The sequence below is a fragment of the Bombus flavifrons genome, chromosome 14 (assembly GCF_040668555.2).
Source record: "Bombus flavifrons isolate JBK064 chromosome 14, iyBomFlav1_principal, whole genome shotgun sequence".
Lineage (NCBI taxonomy): Eukaryota > Metazoa > Arthropoda > Insecta > Hymenoptera > Apidae > Bombus > Bombus flavifrons.
The window spans coordinates 5,671,631-5,693,902 of NC_138455.1; the positions used below are offsets into that span (position 1 = coordinate 5,671,631).

The 22,272-nt window shown below is 33.2% G+C and overlaps 2 protein-coding genes across 6 annotated transcripts; one reads left to right on the forward strand and one right to left on the reverse strand.

The window, feature by feature from the left end:
• Positions 1–1,054: 1,054 nt before the first annotated feature.
• On the forward strand, positions 1,055–10,693 carry LOC138187350 (sodium-dependent nutrient amino acid transporter 1). 3 transcript variants are annotated; one of them, XM_069128028.1, is made up of 9 exons: positions 1,055–1,365; positions 2,953–3,313; positions 4,497–4,746; positions 4,860–5,234; positions 6,055–6,244; positions 6,899–7,051; positions 7,442–7,541; positions 9,516–9,787; positions 10,344–10,693. In XM_069128028.1, the coding sequence occupies exons 1-9, from the start codon at positions 1,363–1,365 to the stop codon at positions 10,515–10,517; spliced, it is 1,878 nt and encodes a 625-aa protein (XP_068984129.1). In that variant the 5' UTR covers positions 1,055–1,362; the 3' UTR covers positions 10,518–10,693. The 3 variants fall into 3 exon arrangements, with proteins under 3 accessions (XP_068984129.1, XP_068984130.1, XP_068984131.1); XM_069128029.1 differs by having other exon boundaries at positions 1,364–1,503; XM_069128030.1 differs by lacking the exon at positions 1,055–1,365 and adding an exon at positions 2,230–2,306.
• Positions 10,585–22,039, reverse strand: LOC138187351 (sodium-dependent nutrient amino acid transporter 1). 3 transcript variants are annotated; one of them, XM_069128033.1, is made up of 10 exons: positions 21,962–22,039; positions 19,113–19,199; positions 17,430–17,706; positions 17,090–17,312; positions 16,222–16,593; positions 15,279–15,645; positions 13,580–13,679; positions 13,307–13,483; positions 12,178–12,272; positions 10,585–11,101 (listed from the first exon to the last, which is right to left on the reverse strand). In XM_069128033.1, the coding sequence occupies exons 2-10, from the start codon at positions 19,146–19,148 to the stop codon at positions 10,955–10,957; spliced, it is 1,794 nt and encodes a 597-aa protein (XP_068984134.1). In that variant the 5' UTR covers positions 19,149–19,199; positions 21,962–22,039; the 3' UTR covers positions 10,585–10,954. The 3 variants fall into 3 exon arrangements, with proteins under 3 accessions (XP_068984134.1, XP_068984132.1, XP_068984133.1); XM_069128031.1 differs by lacking the exon at positions 21,962–22,039 and adding an exon at positions 20,506–20,684; XM_069128032.1 differs by lacking the exon at positions 21,962–22,039 and adding an exon at positions 19,781–19,906.
• Positions 22,040–22,272: the final 233 nt, after the last annotated feature.

The following is a 22,272-nucleotide window of genomic DNA, read 5'->3' on the forward strand; positions in this document are numbered from 1 at the left end:
TATAAAGTACAAAACGAATAGAAACAAATGTTTGTGCTCCGCTTTAAAAACGAACGATATCGCTTGAAGGTTAATATGTAAATTTATTCGACCTTCGAAATTCCTCGGTATAGCCAAGTTTTAAAAAAGTATTAATGAAGCTCTGACTCATCGATCTTTCGCGCAAGAATTTCGCGATTTCTTCTCGTGGAGCTAAAGTTTCTTCGCGTGCTTCCTCTGAATCATCTTGTGCCAGTCTCTTCGATATTTTCTTCGATTTTTCAATTATTTTCGCACGTTCTCTGTGGCTAATTTCTCCTAAGAAAGTCTCTCTCATTTCTTTCGTAGTAATTCCCACATTTTTCAATATTTCATCCGTCTCTTCGCTAATCTCGTCGAATTTTCCTTCTTTCAATTTCTCCAAGTCAGATCGATCGAAACCATGTTCCTCTAGAATTTTTTTCGGCTGATCGCATTGAATTTCAAATAATTAATAACCTAATAAATTTGTATATATGTATATAGATAGATATATAATACGTCGTTTAGTTTTGATTGCTTTTCATCTTCATCTGATTCCATCATTCTATTCTTCTCAAGGTTATGATTATTTTGCAAAACTATTTTATTTCTTTTTACCAACTTCATGGCGCAAGAGGATTAATTCATTTCACTATATATATATATATATGTAATATAAAATTTAAAATTTACTTTCTCCATTTTTCCAACAAAAGATTTTTCTTTATTTCTTTGCGACTTGATCGCTTTATTTATCTTAAAACGAACTACACCTAATTTACAAAACAAATTATCGCTCCCTTACTTATATTTGTTATCTGTTCGTTAGCTAAGACTGTAATGGGCGAAAACCTAACACAAGAATAACAGTAACAGTAATGATAAATATTAATTCAGAAAAAAGGAAGGTCGATTTAAAAAATGTCATCAACCATGCTAGAAGATTGATTCGTTTAAATACATTCTTGTTTCGTGCAACTGCGATAAGCTGTATCTTTCAAACGGTTACGGGGAACAGGAAACTTTTCCTTCAAAAGTTTCGACACAATTTCACATTCCTGTTGGATCAGTCGTTATCAGAGCCGCGTATACGAAACTGCAACGTAATCTATCTGTTAGAATCACAACCGTTTTATCAATCAAGGTTTCTCGAGGTGTTCGTCGGGGGTATAATATCGATATACGTGCAATACTGCGATATAAGAGGAGACGCGTGTTGAGTTGAGATCACATTGCCGACATCTTATTGTCAATTCTCTTTCGTTTCGTTGATTTCAAATTGACATTTTCATTTCATATTATCGTTCCTTGTTCCTTTGTGATATTTCATTCTAATATTGTGCAGTGAACAGAGAGAACAAAATGGTGAGTGATCGAAGTATGATTGTTTCCTATTGTCGACATTTATGGGAATTGTAACGCTTGTGAATAGCACATGGGTAGAATTTTATTTGTTGATAATCAAGTACTTTTTTATGTGATAAATGCAAAAAGAACGAAATAGTAAGTGATCACATCATGTTTCTTTCTTGTTTTCGATATTTATTGGAAATGTTGCGAATAGCACATGGGTAAAAAATTTATTTATTGGTAATTAGGTACCTTTTTATGTGATAAATGAAAAAAGAACAAAATAATGCGTGATCAATGGTCGTATTTTCTTTCTATTGTTGATATTTGTGGGAAATATAACAATGATCGTTAAAAATTGGAAGTATTAGTATTAGACAAGTGCAGGTCTGTCACTTGTCTTCATCTGATGAATCAGAAAAATTAAAATGGGGAAGAAAATAATGATCCAGATATCGGTAATAAAATCTTCTATATTTTCGAAATAATTTTATCTCTTTCCACGTGATTCCTTCAATTTATTGTTAGTTTTATCTTTGACATTTCGTGATTTACTACATTTATCGATCGAAAGGTACCGATTATTGAAGTTGAGGCAGGAAGAAATCCACCATATTTACAATTGCAACGAAGAATTGCAAGTAAACGATAAACATCTTCGCCTATGTTTTAACCGGAGCAACAACGACGATAGCGAGATTTTACTCACGCGATAACGATCGTTCGACGGCCCTAAAGAGCTTAAAATCTAATTCGTCGCTATCTATCGACGGCACAGTTTTATTGCGACCGATTTGCAATTTTACGCGATATTTGTTCTTCTATTTGTATATTTGTAGAAGCTTTTCACGAATACGCTACGAGAGCTATACGAAACATTTTGAAGTTTCATTAGCGCTATAACGAGACTCGACTATCGTGACTATATTGATGAAATTAAAAAGCAATCTGAAAATGTATGTAGAAGTTTCGACGCAAAATTTTCCTCAAGAACAATTTTCAATGCTGTGATAATAATTCCTCATTTTCCTGATAATACAAATATTTATTATCGACTATTAAGTAGAGATAAATATCGGTCCTCTAAATGCTCCTGCTTTTACACGAATAATTCTATTGTTACAGCATATACGGTGACTGCATAAAAATATTCTCTACACTTACTTCACTGTACCCACATTCTTTGATTAATTATTTTAATATACAGGGTGGTTGGTAACTGGTGGTACAAGCGGAAAGGGGGTGATTCTACGCGGAAAAAGAAGTCAAAAATATAGAATAAAATTTTTTTTTAATTTTTTTTTTTTAATTTTTCCATCGAGACAACGATCTATAGTGAGATCCGTTATAACGTACCGCACGCGTACCGAGCGAAAATTCAAAGTCGATTTTTTCGAAAACAAAGCCTCAAACGAAAAATTTTTATTCTATATTTTCGACTTCTTTTTTCACGTAGAATCACCCCCTTCCCGCTTGTACCACCAGCTACCAATCACCCTGTATAGCCGCTAAATATCATGCTGCATAGAATACACTGTAACAGAATACAATAGAGAAACAGTAACTTACACAACGACAACAGTGATTTATAAATCTTTATAGAATAACGAAGGCCATCGAAATCCAGCGTTCTCCATGGACGAAACGGGGAAAACGAAATCACACGAGGGCCCAAGGGAATCGATCGTTAGATGTCCGGAAACCGTGAAAGAAACGGAAGCAAGAAGCACATGGGACAACCAAATAGAGTTCTTAATGTCCTGTATCGCGATATCGATAGGTTTCGGTAATATTTGGAGGTTCCCTTTCACTGCCTATGAAAATGGCGGTGGTGTTTTCTTAATACCCTACATCATCGTTCTTTTCGTCGTTGGCAAACCATTTTATTACCTGGAGGTGATCCTTGGACAGTTCTCTTCGTCCTCGTCGATCAAAGTTTGGAATATTTCGCCTGCGTTTGGTGGTAACTAGATAATTTTAATGATCCGTTATAAATAATTTATTTTCAATGATCATGTTTTATTAATATCAAACTAACGTTATTTTGATTCTCGGCAATCATATTTTATTTATTTTATTATCAGTACGAAGTAATTGAAAAGTATCGAGACAGACTAATCTTTCTTTTAGAGTCCTTTTCTTTAAATGAATTTAGAAACCATACGATTCTGTATTTTGGAATCGTTAACTTTATAAAAAACACGGCGCCATTAAAAATTTTTATAAATTACAATAGAACCTCTCTTATTCGAACTGATAGGAAGACGAAATTGTTCGAATAATAGAATTTTCGGATAATAGAACGATCGCTTCTCTAGTATGAAATTTCATTTATTCAAATACAGATTAAGATAGTTTCTATAAATATTTATCGATCTCGTATCTTTCTGGCTGCCAAATCATACAATTTTTTCAACGCAAGTAACTGCATAGAGTTACACTCTTTTTATACTTGAAACCATCGAATCCCTCTTTCGTGTGTCACGGATGCTTCGTCACGTGAAAAAACCCTTTCGTTACCACCTTCTTTTGCTGTTTTCATTCGTGTAAAATCATCATTGTTATCGTTTTTATCGCAATAAAATTATTTCGTTACGTCAGTATATTTAATTTTTCTCTTCTGCTGCCAGCATTAGAGGAACCTACGCGCTTTAGATAATTTTCAATATTTCTTTTTTTGTTTTTTAACGTTTGTCATTCTGGCTTTTCCAGCATGTATTTTTGCTAATTCTATTGCACCTACAGCAATTTCGAACGCTATTAGTTTCAAACCAAATTCTCATAATTAGAATTCACTGATATAGTAAAGGAAAAGAATACATTGCATATGAACATTGATAAAATGTGTACATATTTGAAACGAAAAAAGGCATCCGTTACTGGGAAATACCCTTTTCGGATAATAAAACGTTCAGATATTATGATATTCGGTTAATTGGTGTTCGAATAAGTGCGGCTCTATTGTAATTGAAATTTCTTATCGTAAGATTTCTCTCAACAATTTTTCAATTTCATTGCTTGTCTCGCAAGACGGCGTTTATTACGTCTAGAAGAAAAATTTCAGGTCATAAAATAATAACATTATCAATCGAATGAATAAATAAATGTTATCATCGAATGACTGTACCAAAGAATTATTGTCTTAGGTGTTGGATGGTCGCAATTCTGTTCGAACGTGGCAGTGATGACATATTACAGCTCATTGATGGCTCTTACGCTCTTCTTTTTAATCGCGTCATTCTCAGCTGAATTACCCTGGGCGAAGTGCAGAGAAGAATGGGCTGATTATTGCGTCGATTCCAGCCAAAAGATCGATAGTGAATCGGTCAATGTTAGCATGTTTACTAAATTATTACACGAGAAGGAACGCAGAAGTTCCGCGGAACTCTACTTCCTGTAAGTTACATTACGAAAAAGAAGAAAAAAGAATAAATCGAAAAATAAAATAAGAAAGTTCCTGATTTCTTTGTTTTTCTGTTTTCAATCTTTGTTATCTGTAATAATTCCAGGAAAGTGGTTCTCCAAGAGAAAGATAGTATCGACGATGGAGTTGGACTGCCGGATTGGAAATTAACGTTATGTCTCCTATTTAGCTGGCTTTGTGTTATCCTAATAACGTTCCAGGGTGTGAAAAGTTCAGGAAAAGCTTCGTATTTTTTAGCTATTTTTCCATATATTATCTTATTGAGCCTTCTGATCAGAGCAGTGACCTTGGAAGGTGCTGGAACTGGGATTCTCTTCTTTCTTACTCCGAAATGGTCGAAACTTTTAGAGCCAAGCGTTTGGTACGCGGCTGTGACACAATGTTTCTTCTCTCTTTCCGTCTGCTTCGGCTCTATTATTACTTATTCGTCGCACAACGACTTCAAACATAACGTGTACAGGTAAACAAAGTCGTTAATTGTTATTTATTAACCATTTGCACCCGGCTTCTGAGAGGACATCGCAAATGTAGCAAACAATTTGGATGTTCCCGTCTAAGGAAACACGAAGGGATTGCTAGTTTTTGACTATGTTTTTTAGTTATTTATAATTAAAAATCGGTCGAAATACCCCTGCGCACGAGCAAACTTTCTTACAGGAGCGAAAGGATGTCAGTCTAAACAGCGGAGTGCACAGGATAGCATAAAATTACACAAGTCCCAACTTTCTAAAAATATATGTTTTCTTAGAGTTCTGCCTTCACATTATACGAAGAAACAAATAGCGAAATGAAATATATGAAAATATGCCGAAATATGCCGAGTGCAAAGGGTTAATTATACCGAAAAATGTTTCACGTAAAAGTTGAATGACTTCAAGGGGGTCGTGTTTCGATGATGTATATAGTAACCACCGAACTAATAACTTTTCGATACAAGTAGATAAATCAATTTTTATACAGAATCTGTATCTCTGCTCTATCAGAATCTATTATATTCGAGCTACATCGATTAATGCATTAGAAAACGTACAATTACATTTAGAGAAATGAACAAAAAAGGAAACAAAATTTGCCTTCTCCTAGAGAAAAGCTACAATCAGAAAAGAACACGAGAATGTGTCGCCCTTGAAACTATTTAACTTCTCTCTGAAATTTATTCACATTTCTCAATATAATTAATAGCATGAAAAATATTTCAGCTTCAACTCTTAGACGACTCACTATAGTAAAAACTATAATAAAAGCCGAAGAAGAAAAAGATTGTTTTCCTCGTGTTTCAGAGACGCACTCATAGTAACTAGTCTCGACACTTTAACGAGTTTTATAGCGGGGTGCACGATCTTTGGGATTTTGGGAAATCTGGCTCATGAAATGGGTATGAAGGATATCGACAATGTAGTGAAATCTGGAGCTGGCCTGGCGTTCATCTCTTATCCTGATGCCATTGCAAAGTTTACCTTTGTACCTCAAGTAAACATAAATGAATATATAGTAAAACGAATATTAATAAATAAATATGTTCTACAGTTAGTTAGAACATGTATAGATCTTGAAAAAACTAAAAATCTTTCCTCTCGTTCGTTTCCTTCGTTCTATTTCCTTACAGTATTTTCTAATTCTTTACCGTTTGATGTCTTCGATTAAACAAAATTCTTTTCAAAGTATTTCATGTGCTACTTTAGTCCTTCTTAATCTTGTGTATGTCGATGTTGAATGAGAGTGTGTACCAAACATCTGTGGTACTCGATCTCATTTTGTAATGGACAGGCAAACATTAATTATACAGGGTGGTTGGTAACTGGTAGTACGAAGCGGAAAGGGGGTGATTCTACGCGAAAAAAGAAGTCGAAAATATAGAATACAAATTTTTCGTTTGAGGCTTTGTTTTCGAGAAAATCGACTTTGAATTTTCGCTCGGTACGCGTGCGGTACGTTATAACGGATCTCACTATAGATCGTTGTCTCGATGGAAAAATTAAAAAAAAAAATTTTATTCTATATTTTTGACTTCTTTTTCCGCGTAGAATCACGTCCTTTTCGTTTGTACCACCAGTTACCAACCACCCTGTATATTAAGTATATATAAGCTTTAATTTTTACAAAAGATACATTTATCTGTTACAGTTCTTCGCGGTTCTGTTTTTCGTGATGATGTTTGTCCTCGGCGTGGGAAGCATCGTAGGGATGGTGTCAGGAGTAGTGAGTTGCTTGAAAGAAAAGCTTCCAAACATGGAAATCTGGAAAATCGTGCTTTCTGTCTGTTCAATGGGATTTGCTGTGAGCACAGTTTACGTTACCCCGGCACGTAATTTACAAATCTTGAAGCTTCTACCGTTTTACCATCTGCCTGTTTCTTTCTTCTTGTTCGAAGATAATCTCTCAAACACTACAGCGGTATTAAAATGGTAATACAATAAAATTGAAATAATCTTCAAGCATTTTGTTATTTAACCGCACTTGAAAGATATCAATTATCAAAGTACAATTACGCATACAAGTAGATACATTGTACAATATCTGGTCAACTTTCGTAATTTCGAGTTATTTGTTTTTTTGTCGATGAATGATAAGGAATAAGGAAATGAGGTTGATTTTCACGGCAGATTGTAGAATCGTATTTCTTTTTTGACACTAATCGATCAATGATAATTCATTAATTTTACACAGGGTGGACAGTTTGTATTGACCTTGGTCGATTACTATGGTACATCGTTCGTCGTGTTCATCTTGGCTTCTTTCGAAATCACTGCCGTAACATGGGTATACGGTTTGTACATATATTGTATTTCACGTTGTGTCCTACATTGTTGTATTTTATATCGATCTTACATTTCTACTTTGCATATTCATTCGAAGGTTAAATTGAAACTTTGTTCGTTATACAGGGTGGTTGGTAACTGGTAACACAAGCGGAAAGGGGGTGATTCTACGCGAAAAAAGAAGTCGAAAATATAGAATAAAATTTTTTTTTTTTTTAATTTTTCCATCGAGACAACGATCTACAGTGAGATCCGTTATAACGTACCGCACGTGTACCGAGCGAAAATTCAAAGTCGATTTTCTCGAAAACAAAGCCTCAAACGAAAAATTTTTATTCTATATTTTCAACTTCTTTTTTCGCGTAGAATCACCCCCTTTCCGCTTGTACCACCAGTTACCAACCACACTGTATATCCATTTTACACTAAACTCTCGCGACTTCTACACAAATTTAACCATATTTAAACTTTATCATATCGCTTCATAATTCCTGACTTTTCCTAAAACATGCATACAATATATTTTTCGGTATTTAATTTTAGTTTGCTCTTTTATTTTCTAAGAAAAATTTCTACTCCGCCTTGCCTACCGTGAGCGGTCATTTTGACCGCCCGACAAAATATTTTTGTTATTCTTAAAATAAATGCAATTAGTACAAAGAAAAGGCTATCTCAAGGTCAAATGACAAACAAAATCAGTAATAACAAATAATAACAGCTATTACACCCGTAATCTTGACATAAAACAGAATCCATCCCTCGATCAAGATGGTTACCAGCTGTCAAGACATATAAATTCAGGCCTATAATAATCCCAAGAATCGCCATAAAATTTAACATTTTTTACAGTCCATTGTTACAAACATTTTAAAAATCGAGAAGTTTCTTAGGGTTATTGCTCATTGCGATAAAACACGGGAAAAGCTTTCCCAAATCTACTCTCGAGTAACCGTTAGTGGAGAACGGCCAATACTCATCAATATTTTTGTATAAATAGATATAAGTCTCAAACCTGGCAGGACATCAGTTCATAATATTTTTAAGGATATGCTAAACGGCATATTATGAAAGAACAAGTAAAGACGGCATTTTATCTTATCATTGATCACCGTACAAGGGATCATATAATAAAAAGTACGGAAGAAGAAACATTTAGAATATTGGAGACTAAAAAGGAGCTAGATGCAACAAAACTGGATTCATTTATTGCTCTGATATATGCTATATAAAAAATTTAGACGTCTCATATTTGTGGAATAAAATTTGGGGACCTGCATTTTTTTCAAAAACAATGAACAGAAATGACTTTGCTGAAATTATGAGGTTTATACGATTTGATAAACAGAGCGAAAGAAGCCAACGTTTACGAACCAATAAATTTACAATGTTATCTACAGTATGGGGCCAATTTACAGAGAATTCACAAAATTGTTGTAAACCTGGTGCATACATTACTTTTATATAAAGAATCGCGGGGAAAAACCATGCAATAAAACTATCAACAAGTTCAGATTCATTACTACAAAAAACTTGTCAAGTAAAAAATTGTAAAGGTTACAAAATTACGAAAATTTGTTTAAGACACGGGAAATATTTATGCGGCAAATATATATTTGATAATAAGATAATTTGTAAAAAATACAGCGAAGTTGAATAAGATATATCTCTATATAAATAAAAGTGTAATTCTATTTAAGTCTATAATTGAAATTAAAGAAAAGTAAATTTCGACGAAATTTTATGAAAGTTCATCATTTTATATACAGTTAATTATAAATTAACCATTATCTATGTTAAATCATAAAAACTATTATTTCTTTAATCACCGGTCATTTTGACCGCACACGGTAGGAATAGGTTTAGCGTTAAGGTTTGAAGTAAAGTTTCGTAAAGTGGAAATCTCACAAATTAAGAAATAATGAATTTAAAAATAAGGGAAATTAACGGAGTAATCAAGCAAATATCGTGTCTTTTTAAAACAGGAATCGAAAATTTCCTAGACGACATCGAATTTATGCTGGACAGAAAAACGAGTAGTTACTGGAGGATTTGCTGGTTCCTCTTGACACCGTTAATTTTGATACTGATTCTCTTTTACACTGTCGCCACTCTTTCTCCCTTGACTTACGGCGGCAGAGGATATCCTGCTACGGCTCACGCGGCTGGTATAGTCGTATTGTGCTTCAGCATTCTTCAAATACCATTCTGGATGATCGTGGAGATGCTGAAAAACAGGAACTTGCCATTATTAAAGGTACTGCATTAAATTCACTTTCACCATTCATATAATTTTCTTCTTTAATTCATCCTTTTTATTACATATACGTATAATATTGTTTTTATAATATGTGTCAGTCATGATTTATGTTTGTAATTTGTGTATTAGGTTGTCCCAAAAGTTTCTTTCATTTTATAAGGAAATAATAGATGCACAATATTTTTTGTTTTATATTATTTTATTGAATTATATACGATCCATTTTGTTCCAACAGATTCATACATAAGTTCCAATAGGATCATACATAATTCAATAAAATAATATTAAACAAAAAATGTCGTGCATCTATGATTTCCTTATAAAAGAAGAAGAAAGAAACTTTTCGGGCAACGGAAATAAAGCCAAGACCAATTTCTCTAAGCCATCAGGCTGAAATAAATAAATACATGCATACATATACATATATACATAAAATGTAATACAAACTTAGATAAATGTTATTCGAGATGTTGACTTTAGATAATGAATCATTTCGGCCACTGCTATCATTTTTAATAAGTTTTTACTTTGGCGCGTTGTCTTTCTTTCGTAGAATTTAAGGAAATCTTTTCTGTCAACATCGAAATGGGGGCCGATAGAAACCAATTACAGAAAAGCTTGGCTTCGCTTCAAAGAGGAGAAACTAAAAGAGAGAAACGCCAGGACAGAGCCAAGATGGCTTCAATTGATATACACTTTAATTTGTAAGAACGACAGAAAAGATTAGGTAGTGATACGAGACCTCTATAGAAACTCCACTGAGTACAATTTTATACTTGCCACGTGTTTCCATGTTTATATAAGAAATTTCAATATGCAAAAATGTACAGAATGTAAAAAAATTATATAAATTATCCAGGGTAGAGTGCTCGTTATAAGATTTAATAAACGGACAAAAATTTCTTTAATTATGCTAATTCATAGGAATGTAAATTTGCATAAACATCCGCAGTCTAATTATTATATATATGTTATGCTATTTCTCTGTTTCTTTTGGCGCTTAAGTCTGCAAAGATTACCGAAGCAAGATAAGAATTTAGTATTTATTTGTATAAGGACTTAATATTTATAATACATAATGTGTTCGTTGAATCGACGAAACCTCGTTATTTTCATCGATACGATCGTCAACAAAGAAGATACGGAGAAATCGTGTACTGACTATTAATCCTCTCCGACCAACAAAGCTACGATTCTCCACCTTTTCTTCTGCAAATTCATCCTCGCTATCCTCTTTGAGTCTTTGAATTCCTTCCATTCCTTAAATTTTACGGGATCCTTAGGTCCCCAGTCGGCGCTCGGTTTAAGTATCTACAAGGAGAATATAGAAATAAAAGAAATATTGCAATTTTTCGTAATCCGGTAGAGCATTCCTTATCCGAACACTCGTTATCCAAATATCATAATTTCCCAACGTTTTATTAGACATGATAATATTATGTAAGATAATATCAGAAAATAATATTTCCCAGCAGCGGATGCATTTTTCCGTTTGTATAAATATGTACACATTTTTTTAGTGTTCGTATATAATTCACATATGTACACATTTTATTAGTGTTCATATGTAACTCACATATGTACACATTTTATTAATTTCCATGTATAGCTCATGTATGTTCACATTTTATTAATGTTCATACATGCCGCACTTTTCCCTTTGTTAGATTCGATGAATTCCGATCATAAGAATTTAGTATGATAAATTAATAGCGTTGTAAATATCGAAACGAAATACAAGACGTAATTAGAAGACTCGAAAGCCGTGTAGGTGCAAGATGTTGGAAAAGCAATCGCAGACAATAAAAAACAAAAACATGATATTGAAAAGTACCTAATGCAAGTGTACAGTGGCTTAAATTTCTCCAAAACCACTATACATATTTTTTGGTCAAATATTATAATTATTCCATTCTAACGACAGGTTTGCATATGATACCATTTGGCGAAAACTAGAAAAGGAATATGTGCGTAGAAGCGATTTTAATACCATTCACAAAAAGAATTGAAGATAATAATTTTATTTGTGAACACGACCATGGTCCGGTGATTTACACATCGAGACAGACAAAACTGTAACTACAACGAAAAGAATATCAATGTTTTAACATGGCCACCTTGTTTCTCAGTAAATATGGAAACAGTGAAGAAATTATTGTATTTTAAGGAGCGCGTGACTTTATAGAAATTTCACTTTTTTTTTTCTTCTATTAAATTATATTCTTAAGTTTTTTTTCTATTGTTACAACCGAAGCTGTATATGTCTCTTTTCTATTTTTCTAAAAATGATATCATACACAAACTAGTCATCAGAATGGGACGATTATAAGATTTTAACAAAAGATACAGTGGCTTTATGGAGGTTTCGAGTTTCTCTTAATGCTTACATCCAAATAAGATTTCCCTTCGTTCTTGATCTTACTAACGAACATCCAGATAGGAAGTTGAATCACTCCTAGTCCCAAAATTAACCATCCAGCGACTGGAAAGAGAATTAGAATTTTTATGAAACGAGATGAAACGAGGTTTAATTGAAATATAGTAGAAATATATGTTTGCCATAAACGATACACAGAATTTCTATACTTTCATAAACGAATTTCCAAGCTTCTATAATATACAGTGCCGTGAATAATTATACACTCAACTCTGTTTTTAGATTTTTCATAATGTTAAAACAACAGTCGACAAAGTCATCTGTATAATTTCATATTACGATATAAAACGAAACCGAAGATACAACAAACAAAAATTCTTTCAAAGTTTGGAAAAAAATGAAATTTTCTCTTAAAATTGTGTTCTTCGCTATGAAACAACATAAACTCGATATTAATTTTGTTATATCTTCATTCAATATTTGCTGGGTTTTTCATTATTTTATATCATTTCTATTAATCTATTAGGTACGGATTTTATTCATTTTTTAAGTTCAACGATATTTTCTGTACAGGTAGTGTTTCTCCTAATCGTAAACTTTTCTTCTTAAAAATCCCCATAGATTCTCAATCAGATCCAGATCAAGACTCGATGCTGACCATGGTAATAGTTCTATTCCGAAATCTTAAAAGCACTTTTTCGTAGTGGCGTCTGTCTGAATAGGAGCATTGCCTTATTGAAAAATTGTCTTCTTGTCTTCTATTTCAATTATGAAAGGCAATAATTTGCTATATAACATCTCCTGATATCCTACATCGTTCAATTTACTCTTTACAAAAACAATTTCACTTAACATATCCAAGCATGATCAGTATTTTTTTTTTTTTTTTTTTTTTGAAATATCGAAAATGTTGTGTTTGAGTCTATAATTGTTCACAGCACTGTATGTTCTGAAAATAAAGATTTTTCTATGCAAGCTCAACTCGCGTTAAAGCTTGTTGAACCTAAGAATTCATAGTCACTTGTTGCATCTTTTTTCTGATAGCACGCGAATCGAACAGCGATATTCTGAATTTCGATCGACATAAAATAAAAAAATGTTAGCGTCAAGGATATTCTACCCCGTAGAATTTGTCATACCATAGGCAGAAGTCGGATAATATTCGTCGTTGTACGTGATCGGCGTCAGTTCAGAAAGGAAATAAATAAGAATCGAGAGAAGCGTCAAAGGAGTTAGGTAGTACCAGCAGAATCTCCAGTAAAACGAAGGTCTGTTTCCCACCATAAATTCTATATCGTCTAGAAAATTGTCGACGCCTGTAAGAAAAGTGATACTAATAAGTGAAATAACCGGTGAATGCTCGAAGTGTTTCTTATAAAGTGAAAAAGATTATAAAGGAGACGAAGAATTACCGTACACCCAAGAAATAGCGATAAGCTCGAAACAAGCGAGAAACACTATAATAAACGTGCCTCCGAAGTAGTCTACCAAGTTCAAAACGTATTGACCTCCCTGGAAAGAAATTCGATTAAATGAAATTAAATGTTCTAACAAGTTCTTCCTTCGAATCAAGTCGATCAAAACAGACTTGCTTCTATCTGATATTGGAGAAATATGTTCGATGAAAATGGCAATATAGTTGAAAGAAGAATATTTTCTCAGAATCATATCCGTCGAAGGGTAACTGAAAATATTCAAAACGTCTTAAAATTTACGAAAATATTTTAGCTTTCACGAAGATGGTACCCCGCTGGGGGTAGCCACCCACATGTTATATTATTACACCACTAAGATATAACATTTTACCAAATGTCCTACTGGACAAATTGTAAAATTTAAATAAATAAATAAACAACAAATATTTTAACTTTCACTAAAATCGCAGTATTGTATATAAACAGCAAATTGTAATTACTTTTTACGCATGACGAGTATACTCGTCAAAAACAGCTAGCTGGTTAATTGCCAGCGTTTTACAATAGAGAAAGAAATGAAAGAGGGAAAAGTTTTATAGCTTTCTATGACCAATATAATGGCGCATATCATTTTCTTTATATTTGCAATATTTTTCAAGAAACAAAGATACCCTTCGACTTTTTCAATAGAGTGTTTTCATAGAATTTGATGCTGAATGTTTTTATGTATTTCATCCATGTGATGATGTGCGATGACAGTCAAAGTTAATAATGAAAGAATTATTTCGAGTATTACGTGCCAGTGTGTGTTTGAACGTACATTGTTTTTTCACGAGTTCTACGATAAATGTTCAATAGGATCTTATTACACGTGAATGCACATCTCAATTTGATGAAGAATATTTTTCATAGCTATTGCTAATATTTACCGAGATGTTAATATACATGCTTGAATATCATGATCCAATTGTGAATAACAACAGAAGATTAGTCAGAAATAACGTGCTTGGTCGTATGAATAAGAAACACTTGTAAACACATTGACACGTAATACTCGAAATAATTCTCTCGTTATTGATCTTGTGTGACATGGATGAAATGGTCGAGACACGCGCTTTCATCCAATTATCGTGCAAATCATAACTGTCCCAAGCAAATCATACTGATACATCACTTTTTAACATCCTCCTTCGTTATGTGTCTCCAATCTGTTGGAATAACGATTGTATTTTGACAAGTAGAAATTAAATTCATAGCGACAAATTATATACTTTCTGTCGTTGATTATAATATGAAAGTAATGAATATCAAAAGGTGAACGAATGAAGTATCGAAAGAAGCAGATTAAAATTTCAATTTAATCACAGGTCAGTGTAATTTTATCTGATAATGATAATATTTGGTATAGGATGTGCCGATGTGAGCCCAGTTTGAGTTACTCTTATCAGACAGATACGTTTGTGAGAGAGTGTTCTTCTTTTCGGCTGCATATTTACGAAATGTATGCTCGCGAAATAGAAACATAGAAAAGACCTAATTGACTGCACTGCGACGATAAAATGTCGTTAGTAGAGCCGAGGAATTTGTAATTGTGGTAAAGAAATTTCATATACGTCGCCGATCTGCTTGAACAGTGATATGGATGTATATTATAAATCGCTGGAATTTAAATAAATACTTCGCACGAGACACTTACTCTCGTGCAATAAACGATTCCAACGAGGAAACCGGCGGACGAAACCCCAGCAGCGATCTTCCAGTTTTTGATATTTGGAAATCTGTCCTTGATAACGCTGTTGATGACTGCAGTGAATGCCACGGTGGTACCAATTCCCAAGATAAATAGCATCAAGAAGAAGAGCACGGCAAATAATTGCGGGACCACGGTAAATTTCGCCAGAGCTTCCGGATAAGAGATGAAAGCTAAGCCTGTTCCGGCACGAACTACGGTGCTTATGTCTTTTCTGCCAGATTCGTGGGCGAGATTGCCTAGAATCCCGAAAATAGTACATCCTGCGATCAGGCTCGTGCCAAAGTCCATGATCGTAACCACTGTACAATCTCTGAAAAAATATTTCCTTTTTAAATCTCTGGAGCGGAAAACTTGCGACCTACGAGCCGCAACTTTTATCTTTTTAAATCGCTTTCATCATCAATTAGAAAAGAATCTTCGGAATTTTTGAACTTTAGTATTTCGTGCAAATTTATGAAATTCGTGGCGATCTCTTTATTTTTGTAAATTTGTAAATTTTCCAATTTCAAAGGTCTCGAGTTCCTGAATTTTAGAATTTTCAAGCTTCCTTCACATTTGCATTGCCGAATCTTTTAGTTTTCAAACTTTCAAATTTCCTATAATTTTACGAATTCTGTATTTTCCTAATTTCTAAACATTTCTATTTCCGAACTTCCAATGTTTCGAATGTTCATGTTCTTAAATTATTGACTTCTTGAACGTACGAATTCGTCCACTTCATCGATCAATCAATATCCAATTGAAAATGAGCTCTGTATTAATCAATCGCACGATCAGACAGATATTTCGGAATATCGTATGTATCGACAAAAAGATTTACGTGTTATTTTACATCAATGTAGATATTATGTAAGATCAGATAAAATGTTGAACGATTTGGAATTACCTCAATACGTTATGGTCGAAGCGATTGTAGGAGGAATACATGATAACAGCCCCGAAACAAACTCCAAGAGAAAAAAAGGATTGGGTCACGGCTGCGTACCATACCGATGGATCGAAGATCTTTTCCCAGGTTGGTTTGAAGAGGAATATTATTCCATCTACAGCTCCTTCCAAGGTAACTGCTCTTATTAAAAGACTTATCATGATCACATATGGAAATAAGGCGAGGAAATACGCTGCTTTTCCGCTACTCTTCACACCGTTGCTCAGTACTATGAAAACGAACATCCAGCTGACGAACAGAGATAGAACCAATTTCCAAGATGGATATCCCAGGCCTTCTAGTATTCCAACTTCGTTAAGAACCACTTTCCTATATGAACGAAGAAGAGGAGAATCGATTTTAACAGTAGAAGTTTAATAGAATTAATTCTAATTTTTTAATTTAATAAAATTAATTTTTATTTATAGTATTTTGTAATAATGTTTTCAAGCCTGCCAGCTTCGTTGCGAAATACCTTATTACGTAATTAAGGCGAAGAAAACTTTGTTTTTTAATAGTACAAGTTTAGTAGAATTTTGAAAAAAATGATTCGAATTTTTTAATTTTAATTAAACTTCATAATCATATTTAAACTTCATATTTAATTAAACTGACTACTTCATTAGGTGATTAAAGGAAAGAAATGATTCTTTCGATAGAATTAATTCTAATTTTTGAATCTAATAAAATTAAACTTTGCCGTTGACGATATTAATTTAATAATATGACGATCTTGTAGTACTCGTTATGGAGGAATAATTAGTGGGAGATTAAATTAGTCAAAGTGAAAATTTATTAATAAATATGATGTTCCTTGACCACTCACCGAAAGTATAAGTCAGCAGAGCTGCTTTTGCTGCTAATATTTGCCACTATTTCCCTGTCAGTTGGAGCGCTGTCGAAGCAGATATCTTTCCATTCTTCCCAGCAAAAGGACCAAGGAAGAACTGATTGAAAACTAGCCAGTAAATAATATACCGCCAGTGCCATCAGAGAACAATAATACGTAACTACGAAGAAAACGGAAATCGTCACACCATAACCGATGCCTGAAAACAGCAAATTAAACATCACTGCAACTCTAGACTTATTATTAGAATTGTAACTGGAGCAAAATGGACTCGAGTTGTTCGCATTCGAATAATTCGATTTATCTGAGGCTATACCTCTGAAAGCAGGTGAAATGGACCAAACTTGTACACAAGACCTGCTGCTAAATTGTCCTAACGTCATCTCCAGGTAATAGATTGGTTTCCCAATAATAAACAGAACAATGATATATGGCACAAGGAATGCACCACCACCATTTTGATAGGCAGTGTAAGGAAACCTCCAAACATTTCCCAGGCCAACCGAAAATGCGACACAGGACATTAAAAATTCGATTTTGTTATCCCATTGAGCTCTCCCAGTTTCTCCCGCTTCGACTGTGACTGTCGTCGACTGAAAAGGTATATGTGATCGGATTAAAGTTTTTCTAGAACTTTGTAAAACAAATGTATAGAATAAATGTACAGGATTCTTAATAGACAACACTAATAATGACTAAATAAGAATTCTTCTAGAAATATAAAATAATATTATCTTGTATTGTATATCCTGATTTCGTACGACGTACGATTGTAAAAATAATTGTAAAGCGTAATTCTTCTGATTTCTATTAAGTCACTGTTATTATTATTATCAGCGCTTGAATGCCAGAATTGGATTAAAGTCTTTCTGAATGCTTACTAATAGAATTCTGAATTAATAACTATAATACTATGATATAATATAATGTTATTCTATATTATTATTTAACAATATTAGTCAGTCAAGATTGCCAATCAAATGGTACATAGTAGTATAATTTATTTTCATTCATCCGGTCATAAAAGGAATTCGATTCTCAATTATTTTCCCTATTGCCTTGCATTCTCATTTATTCATAGTACACGCGTATCCATTCATTATTTTGCTCTTATTTTTCTATCACGTATATCTGCTGTTTATCATGCAACTAACTATTAACTATTATATATGTCTACTATCTTCAAATAATAGTAAATAATTCTAAGCCAAAACGCTTTCCTTTTTTTAAAACTATTGAGCCGAGAAATAAAAATCAAATAAATAGATAGTAGAAAATAATAATAATAATAATAAATCAGAATTCTCCCGAAAGCATAAATGAAATATTTTATATTTGGATAATAATATTCGTTATTGTTATCAAATATTTTAACAAATGCAGTGTTATTTTAAAAAATTGGAATCTTTCAATCCCTACTAACAATAGACACATCGCTCGCTCAATTTACATCTGACACTTTTTTCACGCGCGATCTTAATTAATACGTGGCCAGAAAATATATTCTCCTAGAAGTCCAAACATTCAACGAGCCTGAAAATTTCAACAAGATTTGATAAAATGTTGCAGCGAATATCGGGAAATTTATGAGAGCTTAATAAAGGAAAAGATCGAGGGCAAATCATCCGAACAAATTAACGTTAGCAATGAAAATAACGTGGAACTTCCAAATTATTCAAGCGACGAAGATAATACGCTTGTGCCAATTAAAAAGAAAACGTTGAATGTTTTGAATTACAGTAGCGATAGTGACGTTGAATAAAATTTACTTTTGTCTTTGAGACGTCGTTACTGCTTTTTTGTTGTTAAGCTATTTGAAATAAATATGTATTTCTAAGACTTATTTGTACTAGCCCTTATTTCCAATATTCTTCTTTTATACTGACAGATTTTATTTACGCGATTTTCATTCGCGTAAAACAAATTCACGTGCAACGGATACTGTGCGTAACTTGAGGAACGAGTGTACCATACCAAAGAATGTGAAAACAAAACTTACCCCATTCTCCAGCGGTTTCTCGCTTCCAGATATCATAGAAAGCCTATAGGAACCTTCCACGCCATCGTTGTTGTCGATGAAGTGATTCTACGAACAACAGGCAATCTCAATCATCTTTCCGTCATTATTTTACAATTTTCAACGATTGCAATTAAAGTCTATAGACTTTTCAATTACTCTGCCTGTTTATGTAACCCCGTAACCGCAATATATCAACGAATATTTCTCTCTATTTCGACTATTCTCTATTTCGACTTCACGCGAACGTTCCGTGACTAACGAATAATTACAGTCAGATATAAATCCGATAGCGGAGAGGATCCCGAATAAAACGCCGCGTTTCGTCAGCAATTCCATCGATTAATGATAAAAGCAAACAACAATTTCATTTCTCATTTTCGGAATGATTTCGTTCCTTTGTTTTCCATTACAGATTAACGAAAGCGTAGTAACTTTCTGAAATATAAAATATACACAGTGGGGTAGTTATAAATAGATATTTCTAACAATTCAGCTGATATTATTTTTTTTTTGTTTACACAGATTTCAGATACGTTATTGAAGAAATAAAATTCTAGGAATATTACTGTTTCGCCAGAATGTTTGATTCGATGGCACGATAATATTAATTTAGAAATAGTACACTATTTATGTAGGTGAGTACATACCTACGTGAGTCATGAAAACAAAATCTTCTCATTTACAAAAATTGTTGAATATTTATTTACTATTTGGCAGAAAAAGTATCGTTTATTCGTATCTTTTATGTGATATCTTTCACAAACAAATAGAATCGCAAGATAGAAACATAAAAAGATAGAAACTAAGCAGAGATTAGTTCGACGAAAGGAAGTTTTATACGATTCCGAAATTTTTATAGACTTCTAATATATTTTAAGCTTAAATCGAGATAATTCGAAGTTGAATAGCATAGTTGTGCGTATGAACCAGTTAAGACGTATAATAGAAAGATTTACAACTGCAATTTAGATTAGACTGCTATGAGCTGTTCCTATGTTTCCAATAACGAATTATAGAATATTGTGCGCATTCATCGAGCTTCAATTTTCTGTGTATCAATAACAATAATAATATCAAAGTCAACAGTAATGAAACATATAAAATCGAAATCATCTCCTTCAGAAGATTGGCGATTGATACTATTTTTTTTTCTCACTTCTCTGCAAAATATTTCTTATTTTATAAAATAAAGTTCGCAAAATAATTCTATGAAGGCAAAGTCTACGTAAATCTTAAATCTTAAATTGCGTGAAATAAAACCTGTGCGAATTTTTCTGTTGAGTTTATCCAATAACAAACTTTCCTCCCCCCTTTTTTTTGGTTTTGCTTTGTATCACATTCACGTAATCACGATCAAATGAAAATTACAAACCTTTGTACAACGCATAATCACTCCTGCACGCGGTTAGACTGCACGAATCGTTGCCAAGTGATCTAAGCGCGATCTTTGCGAGGCAAGAGCATTTGGAAGACTGATCGACGACTCTGTTCACTCTCATAAAAGTGTGCCGTGAGAAATCTTGAAAAACACAGCCATATAACATTGTAGCAGCATTTTTCCAAATTCGAGTCCTTGCACGTGGATTTTCTTCTCTTTCCCTTCCCGGACTATCTTTTTAATACTGTTGTTTTAATACTGAAAAAAAATTCGCTCTATGATTCTAGTTTTTTATCCTGATTATAATTTCATAAAGAGGAGGAGAAAAATTTCACTCTATAATCTTAGCTTTTCATTCCTTCTACGATTATATAACAATCCGTGATCAAAAAATTTACCATTTTCCATCGTTCTATGATTTCATTTATTCCCAACTCGCCGTACGAAATTTCCACATAAATAAACATTTATAAAATAAACAATAAAATAAAATAAACAATAAATAAATAATTATAAACAATAAAATTCCATAAATAAACATTTTTTACTAACTCGTGTTATCCAAATTTAATCAAACGGTAGGTGTCCAGGATCTCGTAATTTTAACGCGCATAACTTACCGTATGAAATTATATTAAAATTGAGATCTCCACATAATTAAAAAGTTCCATTAAACTCTTACTTTTCAAATTTAATCAAACGAGCGAGCGTCCAGGATTTTGTAATCTTAGTACGCGTAGCTTATCAAAACTAAAGCTTCCACCTAAATACAAAATTCTATCGAACCATTGTTTCTCAAATTTAATCGAATTGAAACTCTAATGAAATCTTTCAAATTCAGTCGATGGGTGTCTAGAAGCCAAAAGATCTGGCTTCCATAGAACCCATGCAATCAACAGAAAGTGATTAATGATTACGAGTGCACGTCATATCTTGTGCACAGACGCATACAAATAAAAATGGACATTTTTGTTGAGCAAAACTAGAAGTACGTTTATATTCGCAATTAACGACACCTCGCTAAGAACTGTACACGATCTAAAAATCGTGTTAGAAAAATCTGTTTCGCGTGATGTACAGTGTTTTTTAAATCGAACACGTCAAACGATCCGTGACATAAGCTAGACTGTTGGATAGACTATTACACGATACAGTCAACTGGTTTTCATTGGCAATTTTAAAAGGAATTCTTCTTTGTATAATGTCATCTAGATGTAATGACAGCAAGAAAAGGAAAATAGAAAAAAGAACCACCGACGAATGAAAAGTCACAGTGTTCCGATTTTTACTGTCCACGCTCGAGTGAGTTTAAACACGTTCCTTGCAGGCTGACTCATTATTTATGGTAATTATATGAGTGCTTTCGCGTACGACCTTTATGGAGATTAATTATAGGCCTACCAATCATTTTTGCGAAATTTCTCATAAGAAATTAGATTCCACTGTTTACCTTGTAATTTTTTACGCGATTGCACGATAAATGTGGCTTCTTTTCGCTTGCATCGATTATTTTAAAGTCATGGAACGTTTAATTATGGAGAATGAACAATTGAACGTGGTACATGACGTAATTTACAAGGAATTTATGGGAGGGAAAATCGTGCCAAAGGTACTGAATAAAATTTCGATTATTTAGAAGCCATGAAACCTTTTATTATTGAGAATGGTCAATTGATATGACAAACGATGCACGTTTGAGGAATTTTGTTATTAAATTACACGAAAGATATTAAATTCTCAGTATTTAAAAATCATGAAATG